The 19,351-nt window shown below is 42.0% G+C and overlaps 2 protein-coding genes across 3 annotated transcripts; one reads left to right on the plus strand and one right to left on the minus strand.

The window, feature by feature from the left end:
- The first annotated feature begins 1,924 nt into the window (after positions 1-1,924).
- On the plus strand, positions 1,925-8,055 carry pnn (pinin, desmosome associated protein). Its single transcript, XM_080042782.1, has 9 exons — positions 1,925-2,057; positions 2,501-2,578; positions 3,019-3,090; positions 3,408-3,483; positions 3,872-3,966; positions 4,127-4,202; positions 5,401-5,556; positions 5,784-5,922; positions 6,077-8,055. The coding sequence occupies exons 1-9, from the start codon at positions 1,945-1,947 to the stop codon at positions 7,372-7,374; spliced, it is 2,103 nt and encodes a 700-aa protein (XP_079898908.1). The 5' UTR covers positions 1,925-1,944; the 3' UTR covers positions 7,375-8,055.
- Positions 8,056-9,060: 1,005 nt separating this feature from the next.
- On the minus strand, positions 9,061-12,670 carry gemin2 (gem (nuclear organelle) associated protein 2). Of its 2 annotated transcripts, XM_080043005.1 has the most exons (10): positions 12,401-12,670; positions 11,960-12,050; positions 11,765-11,863; positions 11,620-11,679; positions 11,162-11,278; positions 10,973-11,017; positions 10,799-10,867; positions 10,090-10,200; positions 9,738-9,796; positions 9,061-9,504 (listed from the first exon to the last, which is right to left on the minus strand). In XM_080043005.1, the coding sequence occupies exons 1-10, from the start codon at positions 12,520-12,522 to the stop codon at positions 9,465-9,467; spliced, it is 813 nt and encodes a 270-aa protein (XP_079899131.1). In that variant the 5' UTR covers positions 12,523-12,670; the 3' UTR covers positions 9,061-9,464. The 2 variants fall into 2 exon arrangements, with proteins under 2 accessions (XP_079899131.1, XP_079899132.1); XM_080043006.1 differs by lacking the exon at positions 9,738-9,796.
- Positions 12,671-19,351: the final 6,681 nt, after the last annotated feature.

Here is a 19,351-nt window from a genome sequence, read left to right on the forward strand (position 1 = left end):
TTTATGGCAAGAAAATTAAATCAAATTAATATTATGACTTCATAGTTAATCATTTATTTGCACATGCATTGTACCATATCTCTTGTTAAACAAAGTTGTCGGTTGATATGGACAGTAATGAACGATTTCTGTGGATATCAGAAAAGAATGTATAAATAAATAAAAATTAACATTGGATTCACCCTTAACTATTGACCTTAACTGTTTCTGATGTTGTATGTGGTATCATGTAATCCCTGACCATGAAAGCATAGGGTTAGACATCACTAGTTATGTGGTATTATGTTTGGTTCAGGAGTTATGATGAAAAATGCATAATTAGGCTATGGCGGAAAGTAAAATGGTCTCCATGGCAACCATGGTTCAATTTTGCAATGGCTTAATATCTGAAAATGTTCAGAGCCCCAAATTGTATAAGTGTACCAAGTTTCAAGCTTTTCTGAAAAGGTTAACAATTTTGCACATATCCCCTCTACCATAAAACAGTACTTTAGGAAACCGAAAATTGACATAAAGGTATAGTTAAGAAACCCCTTAGAAAAAAAACTTTCCACCACTTGGATTCCTTAAGATTTTTAGTATGTTATTAATTACATATTCATGAGTCAAAAACAGTTGAAATGGTTTCTGTTGCAATTTTTGAGAGGTCCACCCATATTTTCTCACAAAATGCCTGTACTATTGGTGGTATGCAGTGGAACCAATAAAATTTTTGTTGTATGCCTCTCAGTTTACAAGGAGGTGACAAACAACAACACAATGGCTGATGGGAAATTGTATGTTTATTAATACCCCAGACTTCCCTGAGGTGTGTCGGACCCTGGATTAGGAGATATTATTAATGAGTTATTTTGTTCTCCTTTTTATTTTCTCCTAACTCCTACTAGTTAAGCGCTCTGAGTGAGAGAAGAGCGCTATATAAATAAAATTTATTATTATTATTATTAGTCTTGAGTCAGATGTTTTTGTTTTAGGAATCTAATTTGTGTGGTTAAAAAAGCTACTTTATTTAAGTTGTTGGAATGTTTTTCTATACTTCACACCCTCCAGTCAACAGTCATACTACAACATATAGTACCACAGTGTCTGGGGGTGCCTGTGATTTCTGACAGCAAGAGCACTCCTGGAAATTCTGGGTCTCCTGAAAACTTGAAAACACTTCAAACTTGAACCAGGGGTAGAAAGAGAACCTACAAGACCACATGAGCTCATTACTGATTCTTTATGTTACAGCAATAATTTGTCATTTTGGAATATGCGTGCAGTATACACGCTTTCTTGCCCAGGGTCAGATAAGAAGTTTGTGACACTCCCTTATTTGTATGCTAAGTATGCAAAGCAGGTTAGCATAGCAAAAAGACTGACACCAGGCAGAAATAACTAGTTTGACTGCCCCAAAGTAACAGAACCATCTTACCAGGATCTATAATTCTCACTAATATCAGTATAAGATTCTATTCCAAGAGCTACATCTTCTTCATTCTACAATTACGGTTATAACTAGATGTCTCCAAATGCGGCTACTATTTTTTTTGCATTAAAGCACTTTTCACTGCATTAGATCAAGAAAAGTCTTCATTAATCCCAAAATGGGTGATATACTGTAGGCTAGCCCAGAGCATAATACATATTTAAAAAAGAATGAACACATTAAAAAATGGATGGTTATCATTGACGTTTGGAAATAAATAATACAAAATAAAACCTCTGCTTTACTTTAAGTGAGGACATAAAAGGTTAAAGGGAAATACTTATCTAGAAATACTATATTGTTTAAATATGTCTTCGCTATCATCTTTAGTGGAGTAGATAAACTGGCCAGCAGATGGCGGTAAATGGCCCTAACGTCGCGTGTCAGCTGCCGGTAAAAAACGAAGAAGAGAAAGCTCAAAGGGAAAGCATGATAAGAAGAAGAACACGTGATTCGCGCTAAGTGCAAGCAAGATGGCGGTGGTGGTGCGCAGCTTGCAAGATCAGCTCGAAAAAGCCAAAGAAGGCTTGAAAAATGTGGACGAGAATATCCGCAAACTAACGGGACGTGATCCCAATGAGTCGAGGTAAAGAGACAGAGTGCTTATTTGGATGTCGTAGCTAGCCATCCCACCTGCTAGCATTTAAACGACTAGCGGTTTGTGCTAGCATGAGTCGGCTAGCAAGTTAGCAAACATTGCCAGCCCTTTATCTTATTTTTGTTGTAGCTAAAACTACAGTAGCGTGCGTTTCGTTTTTCTAATCCAAACGGTTTGCCACAGCAAGCATTAGATAAACCCAGAATAAGTAAAACCCCCTACATTTTGGAGTTAAATTCAACCTGGCAAGCCAACTCCAGCTAGGCCCAGTAGGCGTAGTCGCCACCTGTGATTTAGAGCGAAATGGCTCAGCTTCTAACACATCATTGATATCACTACCAAAAACAACAATACACTTATGTTTAGCAGCCCACGTGACTCAGTGGAGGTTCTGTTATGTGTATCAACCGTGTGTGTTGCTGTGTTCACAGACCGGGTCAGATCCGGCGTCTGAGCGGCCCCATGGCAGGCCCCGGAGGAGGGAGAGGCAGAGGAATCAACCTGCTCAGGTAACACCGCACTCTATTTGGCTAGATAGATGGTTCAGCTGTTGATTTATGACACAGTATAGTAGTAAAACTACACACCTAATAATAATATCGTCGTCTCTACTAAGCACCAAACAGAACATAATACACTTCATGAAGGGAAGATTTATTGCAAGGCTGTTGTATTGTTTACTGAATAAACTGGTCACTGTTTACACACAGTATACAATACATTCTTTAGTATTTGGAAAATTGCACCTTTTTGTCTTTTGACCTTAAACAGCTGACCCTTTACATACATGAGTTTTTAATTCTGCTCTATTCATGAAACAGTACCTGCAATAGAAAAAGAAACCCTGCACAGACCGTTGCTTTGCTGTTAAGGAAATCAAGATATTTGTGAATTAGAGTTAATAGTTTCAGCGGCATGCTAACCTCTGTCACTCTCTGTCCTCTCCCAGGCGTAGTCTCTCTGAGATTGGAGGCGGCGGCCCCCCTGCCAAGCAGAGGGACATCGAAGGAGCCCTGCTGAGGTGAGATTATGTGCATCTTACTAGTGTGCACACATCAACTCTGCACACACAATATTTGGAAACTCACTATTTGCAGGTCAGAGGGATCTGAGCTGTTTAATTTTAATGTGACATTTATCCTCTGTGTTGTTGTGTTCTGTCGTTAACAGATTAGGCATCGGAAAATAATGTACACATTTTATTTTTAGCTTTCTACCACACACAAAGCATTGAAAAGCATGTCTGCCCTGTAAGCTCAGCAGTTATGTTTTCGTAGGCTCTAAAGTGTCTGGCACTTATCGCTGTCTTTATCATTTTGTGTGTGTGTGTGTGTGTAGGCTGGCAGGGGACCAGAGGGCCAGGAGAGACATGCGCCACGACAGCGACGCCGAGGATGATGACGATGTCAAAAAGGTAATAGAGTTTAGCTCTTCTGGAAGGTGTTGGTAGCGCTGTTATGTGCAGCCTGTGGGGCGGAGTTAAGTGTGGGATTTTGTTTGACAGCATTAGATATCTTACAACATTGGCTGGCCACAGAAAATACCTGTTCCTGATTGGTTGGCAGGTGTCTGGATGTGTAACTTCGCATCTAACTGCGTCATTACTTTTGTATATGACGGCACCTTAAGCATTAAAGCAATACATTCCAACTAGTATTAAATGCTTCCATTGTTTCTCATCGCATGTATTTTTCACAGTTAGACATGTATCCTGGCTTATCCCTTTGAAATTGGGAGACCAAAACATTCATCAATTGCCTTTTTGTAAATGCCTTTACACTCATGTGTTTCTCCTCCCTCAGCCGGCGTTGCAGTCGTCAGTAGTAGCGACCTCCAAGGAGAGAACACGCCGAGACCTCATCCAAGATCAAACCATGGACGAGAAGGGCAAACAGAGGTACGCCAACAATACAGGCTATAAGCGTAGTGGTCTTTATAGTCAAACAGCAAACAGAAAAAAATAAAAATAAATTGCAGTAAAACTATATTCAAATTGGAAGGATATATTTTCAAGCTGAGAATTGCAATGATGTGTGACTGTGGATTTGTGTTTTCAGGAATCGGCGCATGTTCGGCCTGCTGATGGGGACCCTGAATAAGTTTAAACAGGAGTCCAACGTCGCTACGGACAAGGTGAGAAACTTATCAAGTTTATGATTGAACGCCGGACTACCATTGAGGAGGGCAGGAAAACCAATAAACAGATTCCAAAGTATTAAACGGAGATAAATATACAAATTGTTCTCCATGTTAGAAAATGGCATCCAAAAAGCCCAAAACACTCAAATATTCCGGAAATATTTTCATTCATTACACTTAGGGTTGCAAAGGGGTGGAAAGTTTCCGGTAAATTACCGGAAAGTTTCCGGAAACTTTCCACGGGAACTTTCGCTCGGGAATTTTGGGAATATTCAAAATTGGAAATTATAGGAATTAACTAAATGTCGGTAATTTAAATGATTTTTTTTTCATATCCAAACATAAATCTAAACATCTAAACACTATGTTTGGTCATAGGCAGACATCCATGCAAAATAATACAATTAAAAATCATTACATTTGAAGAGATTTGTTTGTAAGAAGAACTTTATCAAGTTTTGATTATTTTATGAACAATCAATAATTTCACTGAACAACAAAAAGATGAATGTTGAGTTAAATATTACTCATCTGTCTGACCCCACCTATTCAATAAATAAAGTCAAATGCCCCCCCACCATGTGATGGAGGAATGCACAGAGTATGTAGAGGGCATGGCTTCAGTACCCCTGCAGTAGGATGTGTGCTATGTGCAACTTGCCAAGGTTGCTTGCATAAAATCTGGTTATTTTAGTCAAGATTTTGCTCAAATATATTTTCCCCAACTATATTTATAATCACTGTTTAAGCCTCTGTAAACCTGGTCTAGTAAAAATCAATATATGATATCAAGTTGGGTGTCTCAATAAACTTAAAAAAAAATCTGATTTGAAATTAAATGTTCATAAATATATAAAAACTTAGTTGAAAAAACTGCTTTTTACAGTCTAGAACGTTTGCCAGGACTGAAATAACATAGTTAGAAGGATTTAGTGCATTTGGTTTGCTTTAAATTTAGTAAATTCCCAAAATTCCCGTTAATTCCCAAAATTCCCGTTAATTCCCATAAATTCCCGTTAATTCCCATGGAAAGTTTCCAACTTTGAAAATTCCCGGAATTTTGCAACCCTAATTACACTCATTTAGTGTTTTAGACTCGCTTTCTGTTAACTACAACTGTGTTGATCTTCCTCTTTAAACTCTGTCTCTCGTTAACTCTCTCTCTGTCCTCCTTGTGCTTTTCCCCCCACAGCAAAAGCGGCGTGTAGAGATTGAGCAGAAGCTGGAGGTGAAGGCTGAGACTGAGAAGAAGAAGATGGAGGTTGAAAAGAGAGAGCTGTTTGAAGAGAGGCGAGCCAAACAGACCGAGCTGAAGTTACTGGAACAGAAGGTGGAATTAGCTCAGCTGGTAAGACGACGCTCGTTGACACAACTTGGCACAATTAGTTTCCATTTGTTTACCAGGGTCATTGACAAATGCGCTTCTAAAAGGTTTAAAAAAAAAATTAATCCATAGACATAGTACCCAGTGTGATAATGTATAAACGAATAATACAACACAGTATAACATTTAAAACTGTGTCTGTATTTTGCCAGAATTGTATTAAATGTTTGTTTGTTTTCCTGCATTGACAGCAAGAGGAGTGGACCAGCCACAATACTCATCTGGTGAAATTCATTCGTACCAAGTCCAGGCCTCACATCTTCTTCCTGCCTGGGAAAATGTGCTCCGCCACACAGAAACTCCTCGACGACTCCACCAAGAAACTAAATGGTCAGTAGAGTTCCTGCTTTAAGAGATTTGATTATTCTACCGTTTGAAAGCCTTGGCTTCTCTAAACCACAAAGACAGAATGTTTTCCAGTCACCCAGAGACAATAGGTTTGTGTGTACGTTAACGTCTGTGGCTTTTTCTTTTCTTCGTACAGCGGTGTTTGAGGAGAGGCGTGAGGCTTTTGCCGAACACCTCAGCAAGATGGAGTCGCGGCCCCGGCGACAGCCAAACCGCGAGCAGGACGGAAAAGCGGCGACAGGGACGGACCAACCGGCGGAGGGTAAGCCAGCAGGTCAGGTAGTCAAGGTGACCGGTAACAGGGGGGATGCAGAGATGGAGGAAGATGAGGAGGAGGAAATGGAGAGGGAAAGGGAAAAGGTGATGGCTAGAAAGGTGTCGGAGAAGGACGGAGGGGAGGACAAGGAAAAGATGAGGGTTAGAAAGGTGTCGGAGAAGGACGTAGGAGAGGACAGGGAAAAGGGCAGGGCTAGAAAGGTGTCAGAGAAGGAAAGGGGTGAGGAGAAAGAGGTGTTGAAGAAGGTAGAGGAGGAGGAGATGGAAGTGAGTAAGGAAAAGAAAGAAGGGGAGGAAAAGGAGAAGGGGGTTAAAGATGGAGAGAACAGGGAGGAGAAGGCAGTGAAGGAGGCCAGTCCAAAGTCAGAGGAGATGGTTGTTGAGCCAGAGCAGGGGGGCAGGAGTAATGGAGAGGGAGGAGAAACAGACAGTAAACAACAGGAGACCACAGACCTACAGAATGAAAAGCCCCAGGATACACAGCCCTCTGAACCAACCGTTACCAGCCAGGAGGCACCAAACGCCAGCCCCAAGCCCCAGGAAGAGGAACCCACAGTGAAGCCCTCCCAAGAGGTTCTGGGTTCAAAGATTATCCCTGAGTCTCAAACTGCCTCCACAATGCCCGGCCAGGATGTTGTCATAGTCCCTAGCCTCGAGGCGAAGGACTCGGCAGTAGAGATGGAGACTCAAGCTGTGAAGGAGAAGCAAGGGGACGAGGAACCCCAAAAACAGCCAGAGTCCAAAGAGGCCCCCAGCGTCACTATCCCCGCTGCAGCGTCTAAGGAGGAGGAGGCCGGCGCCAGAGGCAGGAAGAAGGCAAAGGAGCCAAAGAAGAAGGGCCGCAGTCACAGCAAGAGCTCCTCTTCCTCATCAGGCTCCTCCTCCAGTGGAAGCTCCTCCTCTTCCTCCGGATCCAGCCGCTCCTCTTCATCATCGTCATCCTCCTCCTCGTCCAATAGCAGCAGAGACGGCGGCAAGCGCAAGAGCAAACCGTCTGACCGCAGGAAGAAAGAGGACAAGAGTCACCGCAAGAGCAGCAGCGGAGCAGGGAGGGACTCCAAGACATCCAAGGAGAGGAGGAAGAGGAGGAGTGATGAAGGCCGGGGCAGGTCGTCCCGCGAGCATAAAGATAGAGACAGGAAGGACAAGAGACGCTAAGCTGCTTCTGGTTCTCACCTCGGCCTCTGTATGGTGAAGCTGGCAAACGGGAAACACGGAGAGGGAAAATCAACTTATCTATTTACTTTTTTTAAACTAGGATTTCAACCTAAAAGCGCCACATTAAGGCCTACTGAAGTTTTAACTTGGGGGGGATTTTTTCTCAGTGTAGGGATGAATAAGTCAATTTAAAACTAAATTGACTTATCATACTTTCCCTCTAACGTTTGCCCTTTAAGTCACAGTGAGCCTGGCAGGGAAACTCCCATACTCCGTCTATAAACGGATCCATCAGTAAACAGGTTTGAGGCCTCATTTTAGTCCTGTCATTTTAAATCCAAATGGTTTCTCTTCGTCCTGCCGTTTGGGTTTCAATAAGGTATTTGTGGCACTATGATGGAAAGGTGATGTTGAATGTTAATTTCTTTTTTTTAATCCAAATCATAATGCCATAGGCGGGGGTATTGATGGTTATGGTAGAAGTAACCGTTAACGTACGTTAGTGTTTTCAATTTTGTGACCGCGATGTTGATCCTCATTTACTTCCACGCTTTGATTGATGTCGAGGCCCCTGTATCTTCATTATGTGGGTACATGTGTGATTTGCTCAGTCTGGTTTTTGAAAATGTTTTTCCATTTTTTGTACGACTGAAGGTGCTTCAAATTAAAGGTGAGCTATCAGTGGAAGATTGTGTGGTGTGTTATTTCTTTATATTAGGCATGCAACTGACTGTTTTTGGCCTGTAAAATGCAAAAAATAAGAATTTTAAGGTGACAACCATATCCTGATCATCAGTACACAATCCAGATTTTAACATACGATGCTGTAAAAAAAAAGAAAAGAAAAAAAAGGCATAAGCAGCACATCCTCATATTTGAAACTAGAGGTAGAGAAAATTGTCTTTTACTAAATTAAAATCTGTTTCGAACGATTGAAAAAAACCCATCTAATACCAATATCAACATAACACTGGACCTGTTTGAAAAAGGATACGAAGAAGCCTAGCTTTTGCATTATTGACATGTAAATGTTCTTAAAGGAATAGTTCAACATTCTTAATTTTTAGGTTTTTGCCTCGGGCTCAAAAAAAGGCCTGCTCCCCTTGACTACCAGTGGTTGAGCTAAGCTAAACCTGGATGAGCAACCTTTGCCCATTTCTATATCAAAATGCATGCACTGTTTCAGGAACTGTTTCTGTCACCTTTTCTTGAGCCAGAGAATGAGGCAAATATCTTAATGTGAAACTTTTCCTTAAAAATCTGAAATTATGCAGGAGTTTGACAGGGCAATGTCCTCCTCTTCAATCTCTCTAATTTTTCGTAAACATATGATCACCTCATGAAACACCAGTGAAGGCAAGCAAATTGCATTTGGAATGATCGACCAGTGTACAACCTGATCAGTCTCTTATCAGAAGATAAAAATGCTAATGTTTGGCAGGTCCTGAACCCCATCATGTTTGGTGGAAGCTGAGGTGTAAGGAAACAAGAATCACATTTGAGATTCATCCTGTATGTATCTATTTTTTTGAATAGTTTTTGATCTGTGCTGTACTTCTGCCTGTGAAGTGTGGGAGCAAGAGTCCTGCCATTTGATAAGCTTAAAAGCCACAGTATTGGTTATAAATGTGTAGCAGCTTAAATGCTTGACGAAAACAATGTCCACACTACACTTGAAGGTATTCTACAAATCAGTTTAATAGACAAATTCAGCAATAGTTGTTCATCCATAAACCTCAAGTCATATTCACAAAGAAAAAGTTGAACTTTAATATAATGATAACCATCATACTGCTTTGGTGCTCTCCAGTTGTATCGGCAAAAGTCCAAATCGGTGGCTTTAAATAATACGGGCTGAGTCCATGATACAATCCCTTTGGTTCTGGCCTTAAACTTTCATTCCAGCATGTGAAGAACCACCACAGCCCCTATATAGGGTGTTATGCATTGTCGCTTCGTTGAGTTCTCTTCACTGATTTTACTCGTTTGGCAAAGATTCTCCATCTGCAGTTGTCCTGGATGCTGCAATCAGTAAGTACTAACGACATATTCCTCCTTTAATGTCTTGTCACCACAGTTCAACTCAGCGTTCACTCTGGCTGGTCTGCCAGGTCATTCTGCTCAAAGTATCTGCAGGAAAGATGAAGGAAAATGAGCAGAATTGCATGCATACAGTGTTTAGTGCATGTAATGTTTATTATATATACATGATTAAAATTGTAACATGGTGTGGTATTATCACCCCAAACAAAGTGAATAATGGTAGCAACCCCCTAAACTCTTAAAAACTACAATTACATTTAATCCATGCAAACAGTCCTGATAAATACCATGTTATGAGACCAATATAAAGTGTTAGATACCTAGCAACCAGACAGATGAGCAGGTTGAGTGCAGGCAGCTTCTCATCCTCCTGACTCTCCTGTGGAGTCATACAAGCAGGACAGAAATACACATATTGTCAGCTCTAACATATCACATCAAGAGTTCCAATTCTAACCTAAATTAAAATTTGACATTAAAAATACAACACTGTATTGGAACACAAATTCAAATGCAAAAAATAATGGATCCCCCTGGATGGAGTCATCCACTCATTGCCAGTGACCGCATCTTACAGATTTCCACATATCAAACACACATTGGTATTCCCGATGGCAGTAGCCATAGTAGAGCAACACAGGCTTGAGGACAGTGGTACAAAGTGAATCCTACCAGCGTGCTGCGGAGCTGGGCAGATCTCCGGGCCAGCTGTCTGATGCAGGAGTGGGCTTCAGGAATCAGAGGCTTCTCCAGACACGCCAACAGAGAATACAACCACTGACCCTACAACAGACAAATACAGGGGATATGGGCACACACGAAATCAAACTATTTCACAATAGTTCAGAAAAACATAATTGAATTGACTGAGTAAACCATCAACGTTCATAATTCAAACATGGAAGGTTAGGGAATGAAAAACTCAAAACAGGATTATATGTAAAACAATATTTCTTATACGTGAAACAAGTTTTCCAACAACAATATGACACTGTAATGTGACTGTAGCATTGTCCTTAAGGAGTTTAGAGCTAGTATGTGGAGTAGGGCTGCATTAAGGGAAGCAAAATCTAAATGCGATTATTGTGCCTGGTATTATAATTGCGATATGATTTGTGATAATAGAGGCAATTACGACTTTTTCATCATTATTTTCATTTGCATTGAAGCACATACTAAAAAGATTTGGTGTGATTTTTGTGGGAAAAGGTACCAAACAAAGATGTTTTCTGAAGTCTGTAAGTTATGTGTAGGCAGGACATCTCTGTTGCATGCCAAAGTTAAATTTTAAACAGTATTTTGACACACATTTAGCCAATAACAAATCTCCCTGCTATTTGAAAGTAGCATGAGGTCATGTTGTGATTTCGAATGAACTCACCAACTGTGGAGCAAACTCGTGTTCCTCAAACCAACTGGTCAGAATTTCCATCACCATCAGCACTGTGGACTGGAGGGCGCAGAGAAATGGGAGAAAAACACATAAATAATAACAATCGAGAATGTTGAAGTGGAACAGTGTGCGCTAAATGTTTGAATGGGGAGAATCATTTACCTGGTTCAGTCTGCTCACTATGCTGAGGAAGGGAGGGAAGCCCATCTTAACGAAGACAGAAGAAGCAACGATTACTAATGTGGTTTATTTTTTATTTTACACTGTTGTGAAACTAGTCGAAGTATTTCACTTTTAAGTTAGTCGAAAATTTCACAGATATTTGAAGACTATTTTTAACTTTCACAATACCTTGCTATAGTCCAGTGTTGGCTCGGCTTCAGTGTCTGTGTTGCATGATGAAGTGCCCAGATAAACCGTCTCTCCTAGACAAAATCTCTTCCAACCTTCCTCATCTGTTAGGTTTGGCTGTAGGACACACACACACACACACACACACACACACACACACACACACACACACACACACACACACACACACACACACACACACACACACACACACACACACACACACACACACACACACACACACACACACACACACACACACACACACACACACACACACATAGCAAATGCAAAATTTCTTCTTCAGTCTCATCTTCTATGTAAACATTAAATCAGAATCCCCGTGATCAGCATGTGATTTCTGGATGCCGTCGATTTGAAACCTTCAATGTGGCAATAATCAATTGACACTTTTTTTGAAATATAAAATTAAGCGTACAACTGTGTCACGTCCTCACCATTAGTACGTTGTCATCCAGAGTGTGGCTGCTCCAGTGGTCCCTGTTCTTTGCGATGCTCTGAAAGCAAAATGCAGATAGATTATTTGCTTCTCATTCCAAATGGCCTGTTGTTTATAGCCTACTTGTACGCGTTTTGTTTTACCTGTCTGACATCTGAGAAGTTAGCGACTTGCTGCTGCTGCCATCGAAGACTGGGGGAGAAACCCACTGGAGCAACATGGCAACCGGCCACCTGAAAGTACTGGCAGCAAGTAACAGAAAAATGATTGTATTGAAAGGAATTCTAGAATAATTGTCATGTTTCAAATTTAAAAAGACGTTCTTCTTATATACTCACAGAGGAATTGACTGTTTTCTGCTTCTTCTTCTTCAGTTTCTTGGGGTCAATCTGAGCGACTACCACCTCTGGATACTGTGACGCCTCCAACCTGATGGGAGAGGAAACAGGTCATCACATCATGGAAAAAACAGGCTCAAATGATGCACTGCACTCATAGACAAAGAAAGATGGGTGAGATTTAACAGTGTTGCTTCATTTGGAGTGCAGATTATTGCTGATCACAAAGTACAAATGGAAGCATAAAACAGTATGGCCTATTCTAACATCAAACTAGTTGACACACAGTGAGATTCTTCTTTCTGGCTTTGAACTAGACTTAAATACTTTCACTATCCATCATGTTTACACAAAACATCAGTGTAGTCTCTAGCTGTCCCGCTAATTCACCGTCCATACAAAACATTATTAGTAGGCTATACTTATTTGAGGTGAACTTACTGGACCTGTCGGAGGTATTCCCGGGGGTTTCTCGGCGGTGCTTTCATGTCCACCTCCCCAGCATCTGCTCCATACTCAGTGGGCAGCAGCCTCGGCATCAAATCCTCCACGTCCGACTTCATTGTGTTACAATTGTGACCTATAGGCTATGTTTGTCAGAAACGTTGCTGAGTGCGACTGAAGCGTCGACTTGCAGCAAAGGCGAATACAAATCTCTCTGGCGACCTAAACAGTTAACTTTTCACAGGTGGTAAAATCGTTCTCCAAACAAGGTAGCCATCTTGCTTGTTGCACGCACCGTGATGACGTTATCTTTCCGCGCGGCATTGGTTGTTATGGTAATGAACGACGCTCGTGGTGCTGTCCTGTCGACCTTTCAGAATAAAGGGCGAAGTCCACAAAAGGTCCAAAAGCACGCCACAAACATGTATCTGTCACGCCATGTTTGCTTGTTTGTCACACGGTGAACATTCTCCTTCGATACTAAATATTAAACTTTAAAATAATTTCAAAACCTTTGACCAGTGATCGGATAGTGTTTAGTAGGCTATTATGATCAGCTATGGGGATGTTAATGATTATCCTCACGTTGTCCTTATATCTTATCAGTGCACTCTCATTCAGTATTGAGTCTTCTTGACAGCAACAGTTTAGAGGCAATGTCCACTTGCCAGCGCAACTGCCTGGAGTCGTTTTCCCTCACTATGGACATTTTCCCCTGATTAACTCTTGTCATAACAACAAGAATGGCTGTTTCACCGGCTTACAAAATCCTGTGGGCTGCCGGCATGGTTTTTGTGATTTTACCTCACTTGAACCTGGGATTGTTGTCTGACTACAAGATCTGTGGAGATTCAGAGTGTGAAAGTAAGTCCTCAACTACAATACTAGGCCGTAGGACTATAGCCTAATCATCATTTATGATACAGGCCGCCTAGCCTACTCTTATTTTATGTGGGCCTAAAGGCAAATGAGGTAGACTACATATTTATAGCCTTCTCCTCTTCTTTCATTTGTAGGCTACATATCCATTCATCAATGTTTCTTTGTGTCTTTGTCTCCTTGCCATTTGTGTGTGTGTGTGTGTGTGTGTGTGTGTGTGTGTGTGTGTGTGTGTGTGTGTGTGTGTGTGTGTGTGTGTGTGTGTGTGTGTGTGGGTGTGTGTGTGTGTGTGTGCGTGCGTGCGTGTGTGTGTGTGCGTGTGTGTGTTATGTTTGCAGGCCTGATGAGCAGAGTACGGGCCATCAGGGACTACCATGGCAAAGACTGCCGTTTCCTAAACTTCAGACAAGGAGAAACCATCTTTGTTTACCACAAACTGACCGGAAAGAGGAACAACCTCTGGGCAGGAAGTGTGAGTCTAACATTACCATCTCCTTCCCTCTCTTTCTCTTTCTAGTGCAGAACATAGTGAATACCATCTTCAAACAGTTCCTCGTCTCAGGTTCTAGGTTAAAGGGATTCGATTAGTAGGCCTACTCTTGATTATATTCAAACCGTCTAGGTTATCTGCACTGATTGGCTGAGTTATATGAACAACAGGGTGCCTGATAAACACCCACATATGTGAGTTAATCTCCAGTTCATTAATACAATTATGTGTGTAGCCTATTATAACAGACAGGATGAGTGAATAATTATAAACACTGACACAATATCACAGCTAATTGTGTTTTTCTTCTGGTATTCGCTTTATTTTTCTACTGTATAAGAATCATACTGCTTTTCACAGACAGAATTTCACTCTTGATTAGGAGGAAATTCATTGTTTTGAATAATGGCCCACACAATATGGTGATTTGTGAACTACTGCTTTCAAATAGCCCACCACTGGTTTGAGTTTTTTTTTATTATACAACCAAATATTGTATTGAATAGTTCTTATAAAATGTATTTTGTCCATCTACAGCTGTTCAAAATATCATGATTTTTTCATTTGCACCACTTAGTTTCAAATGTTATCATAAATGACACCGAAAAGGAATAAAATGGAGAGGAAGACCTTTAACAAATACATGAAATTAATGAATGAATCGTCTTCAGTGCTGTCCTTTTAATCTTCTTGTGCCTTTTACCCCCTTTCCTTCAGTTCCTCCACAATGCTGCTGTGGCTGTGTACTGAACTGTGTTTGGTGTCCTGCTCCTTTTTACTTTCAGATAGACAAACAGTTTGGCCATTTCCCAAAGGACGCAGTGAAAGAGGAGCATGTTTATAACACTGGGGAGAAAGTGGTGGAAGCACAGGTAAATAAGCTTTGATTTCGGTAACTCTTCAGGTTAGAAGCTGTGAACAAAACCATGCTCTGGTGTCATACTGTATGGAATGTGAAGCCCACTGAGACACATGTCTTTTTGGAATACTGGGCTACACAAGTAAAACTGATTTTATTTTATTTTATGTACTATTTCATAGTAACTAACTAAACATCAGGTGACTTTTGTAGTGTTATCTGTTAAATCTGTACCATATAAATGCCTCATTGCTAAAATGCCCTCATTTCCTGTATTCACTCAGGAATCTGATTTCTTCTGCATGGATGAGTATGGCTCTCGCATTGACATTGTTGACGACGATGATGTTGATGAGGATGATCAGAAAATCCAAAACCAGGATTCAGAAACCACCCAAACCCTCCCGTTCACTGATGACCTAATCGAGGAAAGTCCTCCAACATCTGCCGATCCTTTTAAAGAACCTCAAGTTTCATCACAGGAAGCCGAGGGTGGGTCTATAAAAGTGGATGCACGAGAAAGCACCGGGACCCAGGAGGAAGCCCGGGAGGCTCCGAAAAAACAAGGTGGGTCTGCTCCTTCTGGCTGGCTCGGTTCTTCAATGACAGGGTGGTTAGGTCTGTCTAAAGAGGAAGAACCGGGCAATGTGGCCGAAGAAGGAGTAAAACAAGACAAGATAATAGAGTCACAAGATGAAGCTTCTTATACTTCTTCAGTGACAGGATGGTTAGGTCTGTCTAAAGAGAAAGAACCTGGCAATGAGGCCGAAGAAGAAGAGAAAAAAGACGAGATAATACAGCTGCAAGGAGAAGATTCTTACGCTTCTTCAATGACTGGATGGCTGGGGTTTGGAGGAGAAGGACAACAACCTGATGAAGCCCTTACAATTGTAGAAGAAGAAGGAGAAACTGCAGATTCTATCGGGTCAACCATGAGTGGGTGGCTTGGCTTCGGAGATGGGAAAGAAACGGCACAACCGCCGCCAGACAAGGAGCGCGGAGAGGAATTAGGAGAAAGCAATGAAGAAAAGGAGCCAGCAGAGACATTCAGAAGCAGGAGAATGTCTCTCGACCTAGAAGGCAGCCAGTTACACGAAGAGGAGATGGAAGAGACTGGGACATTGGGTTGGCTAGGGAATGGGCTGTCAAGCACGCTGGGGTTTGGCCTGACCAATCAGGAGTCAAAGGCTGAAGAGACGATCCCGAAAGAGGAAGAGCCGCCCAAGCCTAGTTCATGGATGGATATGGGGATCGGGGACATGTTAGGCTTCAAGAAAGACAAGACAGATGAGAGTGAAAGTACAAGAAGTGGTTTTAAGGAGACCGAAGAGGACAAAACCTTAGAACAACCAACTGAGAACGTGGATTCCAATCAATCACAACCCGTACTGACAGAGAAGGAAAGGACGGAAGCTAGCAATGAACCAAAGGAGGAAGAAACTCCAGAAGAATATAGTGTATTACCTGAAGATGCAGCATCAATGCTAGACAGTTTTTTTCAAAAACGCAATGAGGAAGAAGTGGATTGGAAAGATCATGTTTTAGATGATGACAAGAAAGAGGTCAATGTACACGGTGAGGGAAGATCTCTAGAAATGGAAAGTGAAGATCATCAAACTCCCAAATCCACAGAAGATGATGGCGTGGATAGTAACATAGACCAGGGAGAAGAAAGATTTCAAACCGCAAGGGACAGTGATCAGGATCTCCTGACACAATCCGACATCAATTACGGGCCTGACTTAACTTCTGTGGATTTAGATTCAAACTCTGAGGGACTTTCTGAAGGTGGAGCGAGTGAGCCTCTCTTGTCATTTGAGGAAAGTAAAGTATCAACCTCTGAAGAGGACAACACTTTAAAATCTCACAGTGTAGATGTTGATGATAAAGATTCATGGGCTGCGATTGACAATAACACATTCACAGAGACACGTGAGGGTGAGTTAGGACAGGGGGAAGAGGTGAACCCTATTGAGGAGAACTCCCAGGAGCTTGGATCATACCAGTCTACAAGTGGAAGTTCTGAGATTTGGTCTGAAAAGGCCTCAGCAGAGACTGTAGGCTCTGAGACTAAAGAAGTGGACGAGACAAAGGAAGAGGCAAAGCAGAGGGAGGCAAAGGAGGAGAAACAGGAGGAATCAGAGGAGATAAAGGAAGAGCAGAAGCAGGAAGAAATAAAGGCTTTAAAGGAAGAGGAAAAGAAGAAGAAAGTAGAGGAGATGGAAAAGCAGAAGCAAGAAGAAGCAGAGTTAAAGGAAGAGGAAAAGAAGAAGGAAGTAGAGGATGTAAAGGAAGTGGAAAAGAAGGAGGAAGTAGAAGAGGAAAAGAAGGAGGAAGTAAAAGAGGTAGATGAAGAGGATAAGACGGAGGAAATAGAAGAGGTAAAGGAAGTGGAAAAGGAGGAAGAAGAGGTCAATGAAGAGCAAAAGAAGGAGGAAGAAACAACAGAGTTAAAGGAAGAGAAGAATGAAGTAGAAGAGGTAAAGGAAGAGGAAAAAAAGGAGGAAGTAAAAGAGGTAGATGAAGAGGATAAGACGGAGGAAATAGAAGAGGTAAAGGCAGTGGAAAAGAAGGAGGAAGAAGAAGAGGTGAAGGAAGAGGAAAAGAAGGAAGAAGTAGAGGAGGTAAGGGAAGAAGAGAAGAAGGGGGAAGAAGTAGAAGTAAATCGAGTGGAACATAAGGAGGAAGTGGCTGAATTAAAGGAAGAGGATAAGCAGGAAGAATTCCAGGAGTTAAAGGAAGAGGAGAAGAAAGAGGAAATAGATGAGTTGAAGGAAAAGCAGAGGCAGGAGGAAGAAAAGGTAACAGAGGAAAAGCAGGAGGAGGTGGAAGAAAAGGTAACAGAGGAAAAGCAGGAGGAGGTGGAAGAGGTAAAAGAAGATGTTGAAATAGAGGATTCAAAGGAGGTAGAACAAGTGAAGGAAAAAGAGGAGAAAGGGGGTGAAGAAGAAGGGTCATTTCATTTTGAGGCAGGGACCAAAAACACAGACAGGCCAGAGTCAGAAAGCAATGACAGAGAGACAGAAGATGAGAATAGTTTGAAACCCACACAGGCTGAAAAAACAGTGAGGGAGGAAGAAAACAAAAAGCAGGAGGAGGTAGTAGAGGTAAAGGATGAGTTGAAAGAGGAAGAGGCTGAGGTGAATGAGGAAGAGGAGAGCCTGAAATGTTCAAATGGGCTTTGTCCTAAAGCCAGCGAAGAGGCATTTGTGAGGGACAAAAGTGATGCTGCAGATAGACCGGGCTCGGTAGATGCTGGGGCAATAGCGGCAGGAAGCCAAACTGGGAATGAAGATGTCGATAGTAACAATTTAAACGGCATCTTTGATGACATTGACCTTTCTGATGACAACTTGCTCTATCAGGCAGATACAACTACACCTGGATACACTGAAACTAGCAGCCATGGGATTCCTACTGAGAAGGAAACCGAGCAAACACACTCTGATCATAAGACAGACACGGAAGAGAACACTGACAGGGAAGAAGTGAAGATAGGCTTAAAACATGGCCTTGATCTAGGATTGATCGAGGACGATGATGTGCAAGTGACAAAAAGTGACCAAAATACAGTCGGTAGTGAATTCTGGAGCGTGGGAGGAATCAAAGTTTCGTTTTCGTCCCCTGAAACCGTGGAAAGTGAGGCTGTGATATCTGAAGAAACTGTTCAACCCGTGTCTCAACATCCCACTGGCTCCTCACTTCTGCCTGATGGTCCCAGCAAAGGGACAGCGGAGCCCGAAAGTGGAGGAGCATTTGGCCTTCTCCGAAATCCCTTTGGCTTTTTCAGCCAAGAACCTGCCACAGAAGCTGAGGAATCCAAAGAATCTGCCCAAAGTTTGGACTCTAACACAGGAGAGGCCTCTCTGACTCCTGAACCAGAACCGGAATTAACTACTGATCCAAGTTGGGCTCGGACTCAAGATTTACACACAGACTCTCCCATTGCCCTGGCCCAACAGCAGCAGCAGCAGCAGCCTTCAACTCCGCCGATCCAGACAACATCTCCATCCCCAATGCAGACCCATCCTTATCCCAGTACTCAGTCTCCAAGCACAGAAAGCCCCGTCCGAGCGAAAAACCTCTCCAAACACTACAAGAACCTCCTTGCCCACATGAGTGCAGACGATGCTAATATATTGCTTGATCTCTTTGGGCGGCACAAGCTGCAGTTTTTGGATTATATTTTAGGACGCTCGGAAACCACGACTGACGACGAAGACGAATCTATATTGTTGGATGTGGAAAGACTTTTGCACTATCACAGGGAGGCACTATCGGCTCCTAACGCAAGGCTGGCCAATGCACCGCAGGAGGACAAAGAGAAGACCAGAGCGCTCATCGCATTGCAGAAGCTGGAAATGCTCTTGGAGAGAGTCAGAGAGACTTTCACCACAGGAAAATCAGACTTCAGTAACAAAATACATCAAGGTATATTTTTTGCGGCCTCAAAGATAATAGCTAATATTTGCGATGCTTTAAAGTTATAGTGCGTAACCTTTCATATAAAATGAATGTATGTTACATTCAAGCTTTTGCCAAACAAGTTGACACAAAGTTGATTAAGCCTATCAACTCCACAAAACCGACACAGTATAGCTCAGAAAAAGTCCAAGAAGAGCCCAGGAAATGGTTTCAGATTCTATGGCTAAGAACAAACCTGGATGTACAGCAGAAGGTATAAAATCCATGCGCGGTCACTGAAGGCTTACATCATGTA

Source organism: Ammodytes marinus (assembly GCF_949987685.1).
Source record: "Ammodytes marinus genome assembly, chromosome: 15".
Classification (NCBI taxonomy): domain Eukaryota; kingdom Metazoa; phylum Chordata; class Actinopteri; order Uranoscopiformes; family Ammodytidae; genus Ammodytes; species Ammodytes marinus.

Excerpts from the sequence above, each read along its gene's own strand:
- pnn (XM_080042782.1), top strand. The coding sequence starts at position 1,945 with ATGGCGGTGGTGGTGCGCAGCTTGCAAGATCAGCTCGAAAAAGCCAAA. Across the intron at positions 3,091-3,407 it reads ATCGAAGGAGCCCTGCTGAG|GCTGGCAGGGGACCAGAGGG; the intron begins GTGAGATTATGT and ends GTGTGTGTGTAG. Across the intron at positions 5,923-6,076 it reads CTCCACCAAGAAACTAAATG|CGGTGTTTGAGGAGAGGCGT; the intron begins GTCAGTAGAGTT and ends TTCTTCGTACAG.
- gemin2 (XM_080043005.1), bottom strand. The coding sequence starts at position 12,522 with ATGAAGTCGGACGTGGAGGATTTGATGCCGAGGCTGCTGCCCACTGAG. Across the intron at positions 12,051-12,400 it reads GAATACCTCCGACAGGTCCA|GTTGGAGGCGTCACAGTATC; the intron begins GTAAGTTCACCT and ends CTCTCCCATCAG. Across the intron at positions 9,505-9,737 it reads CTCATCTGTCTGGTTGCTAG|ATACTTTGAGCAGAATGACC; the intron begins GTATCTAACACT and ends TCTTTCCTGCAG.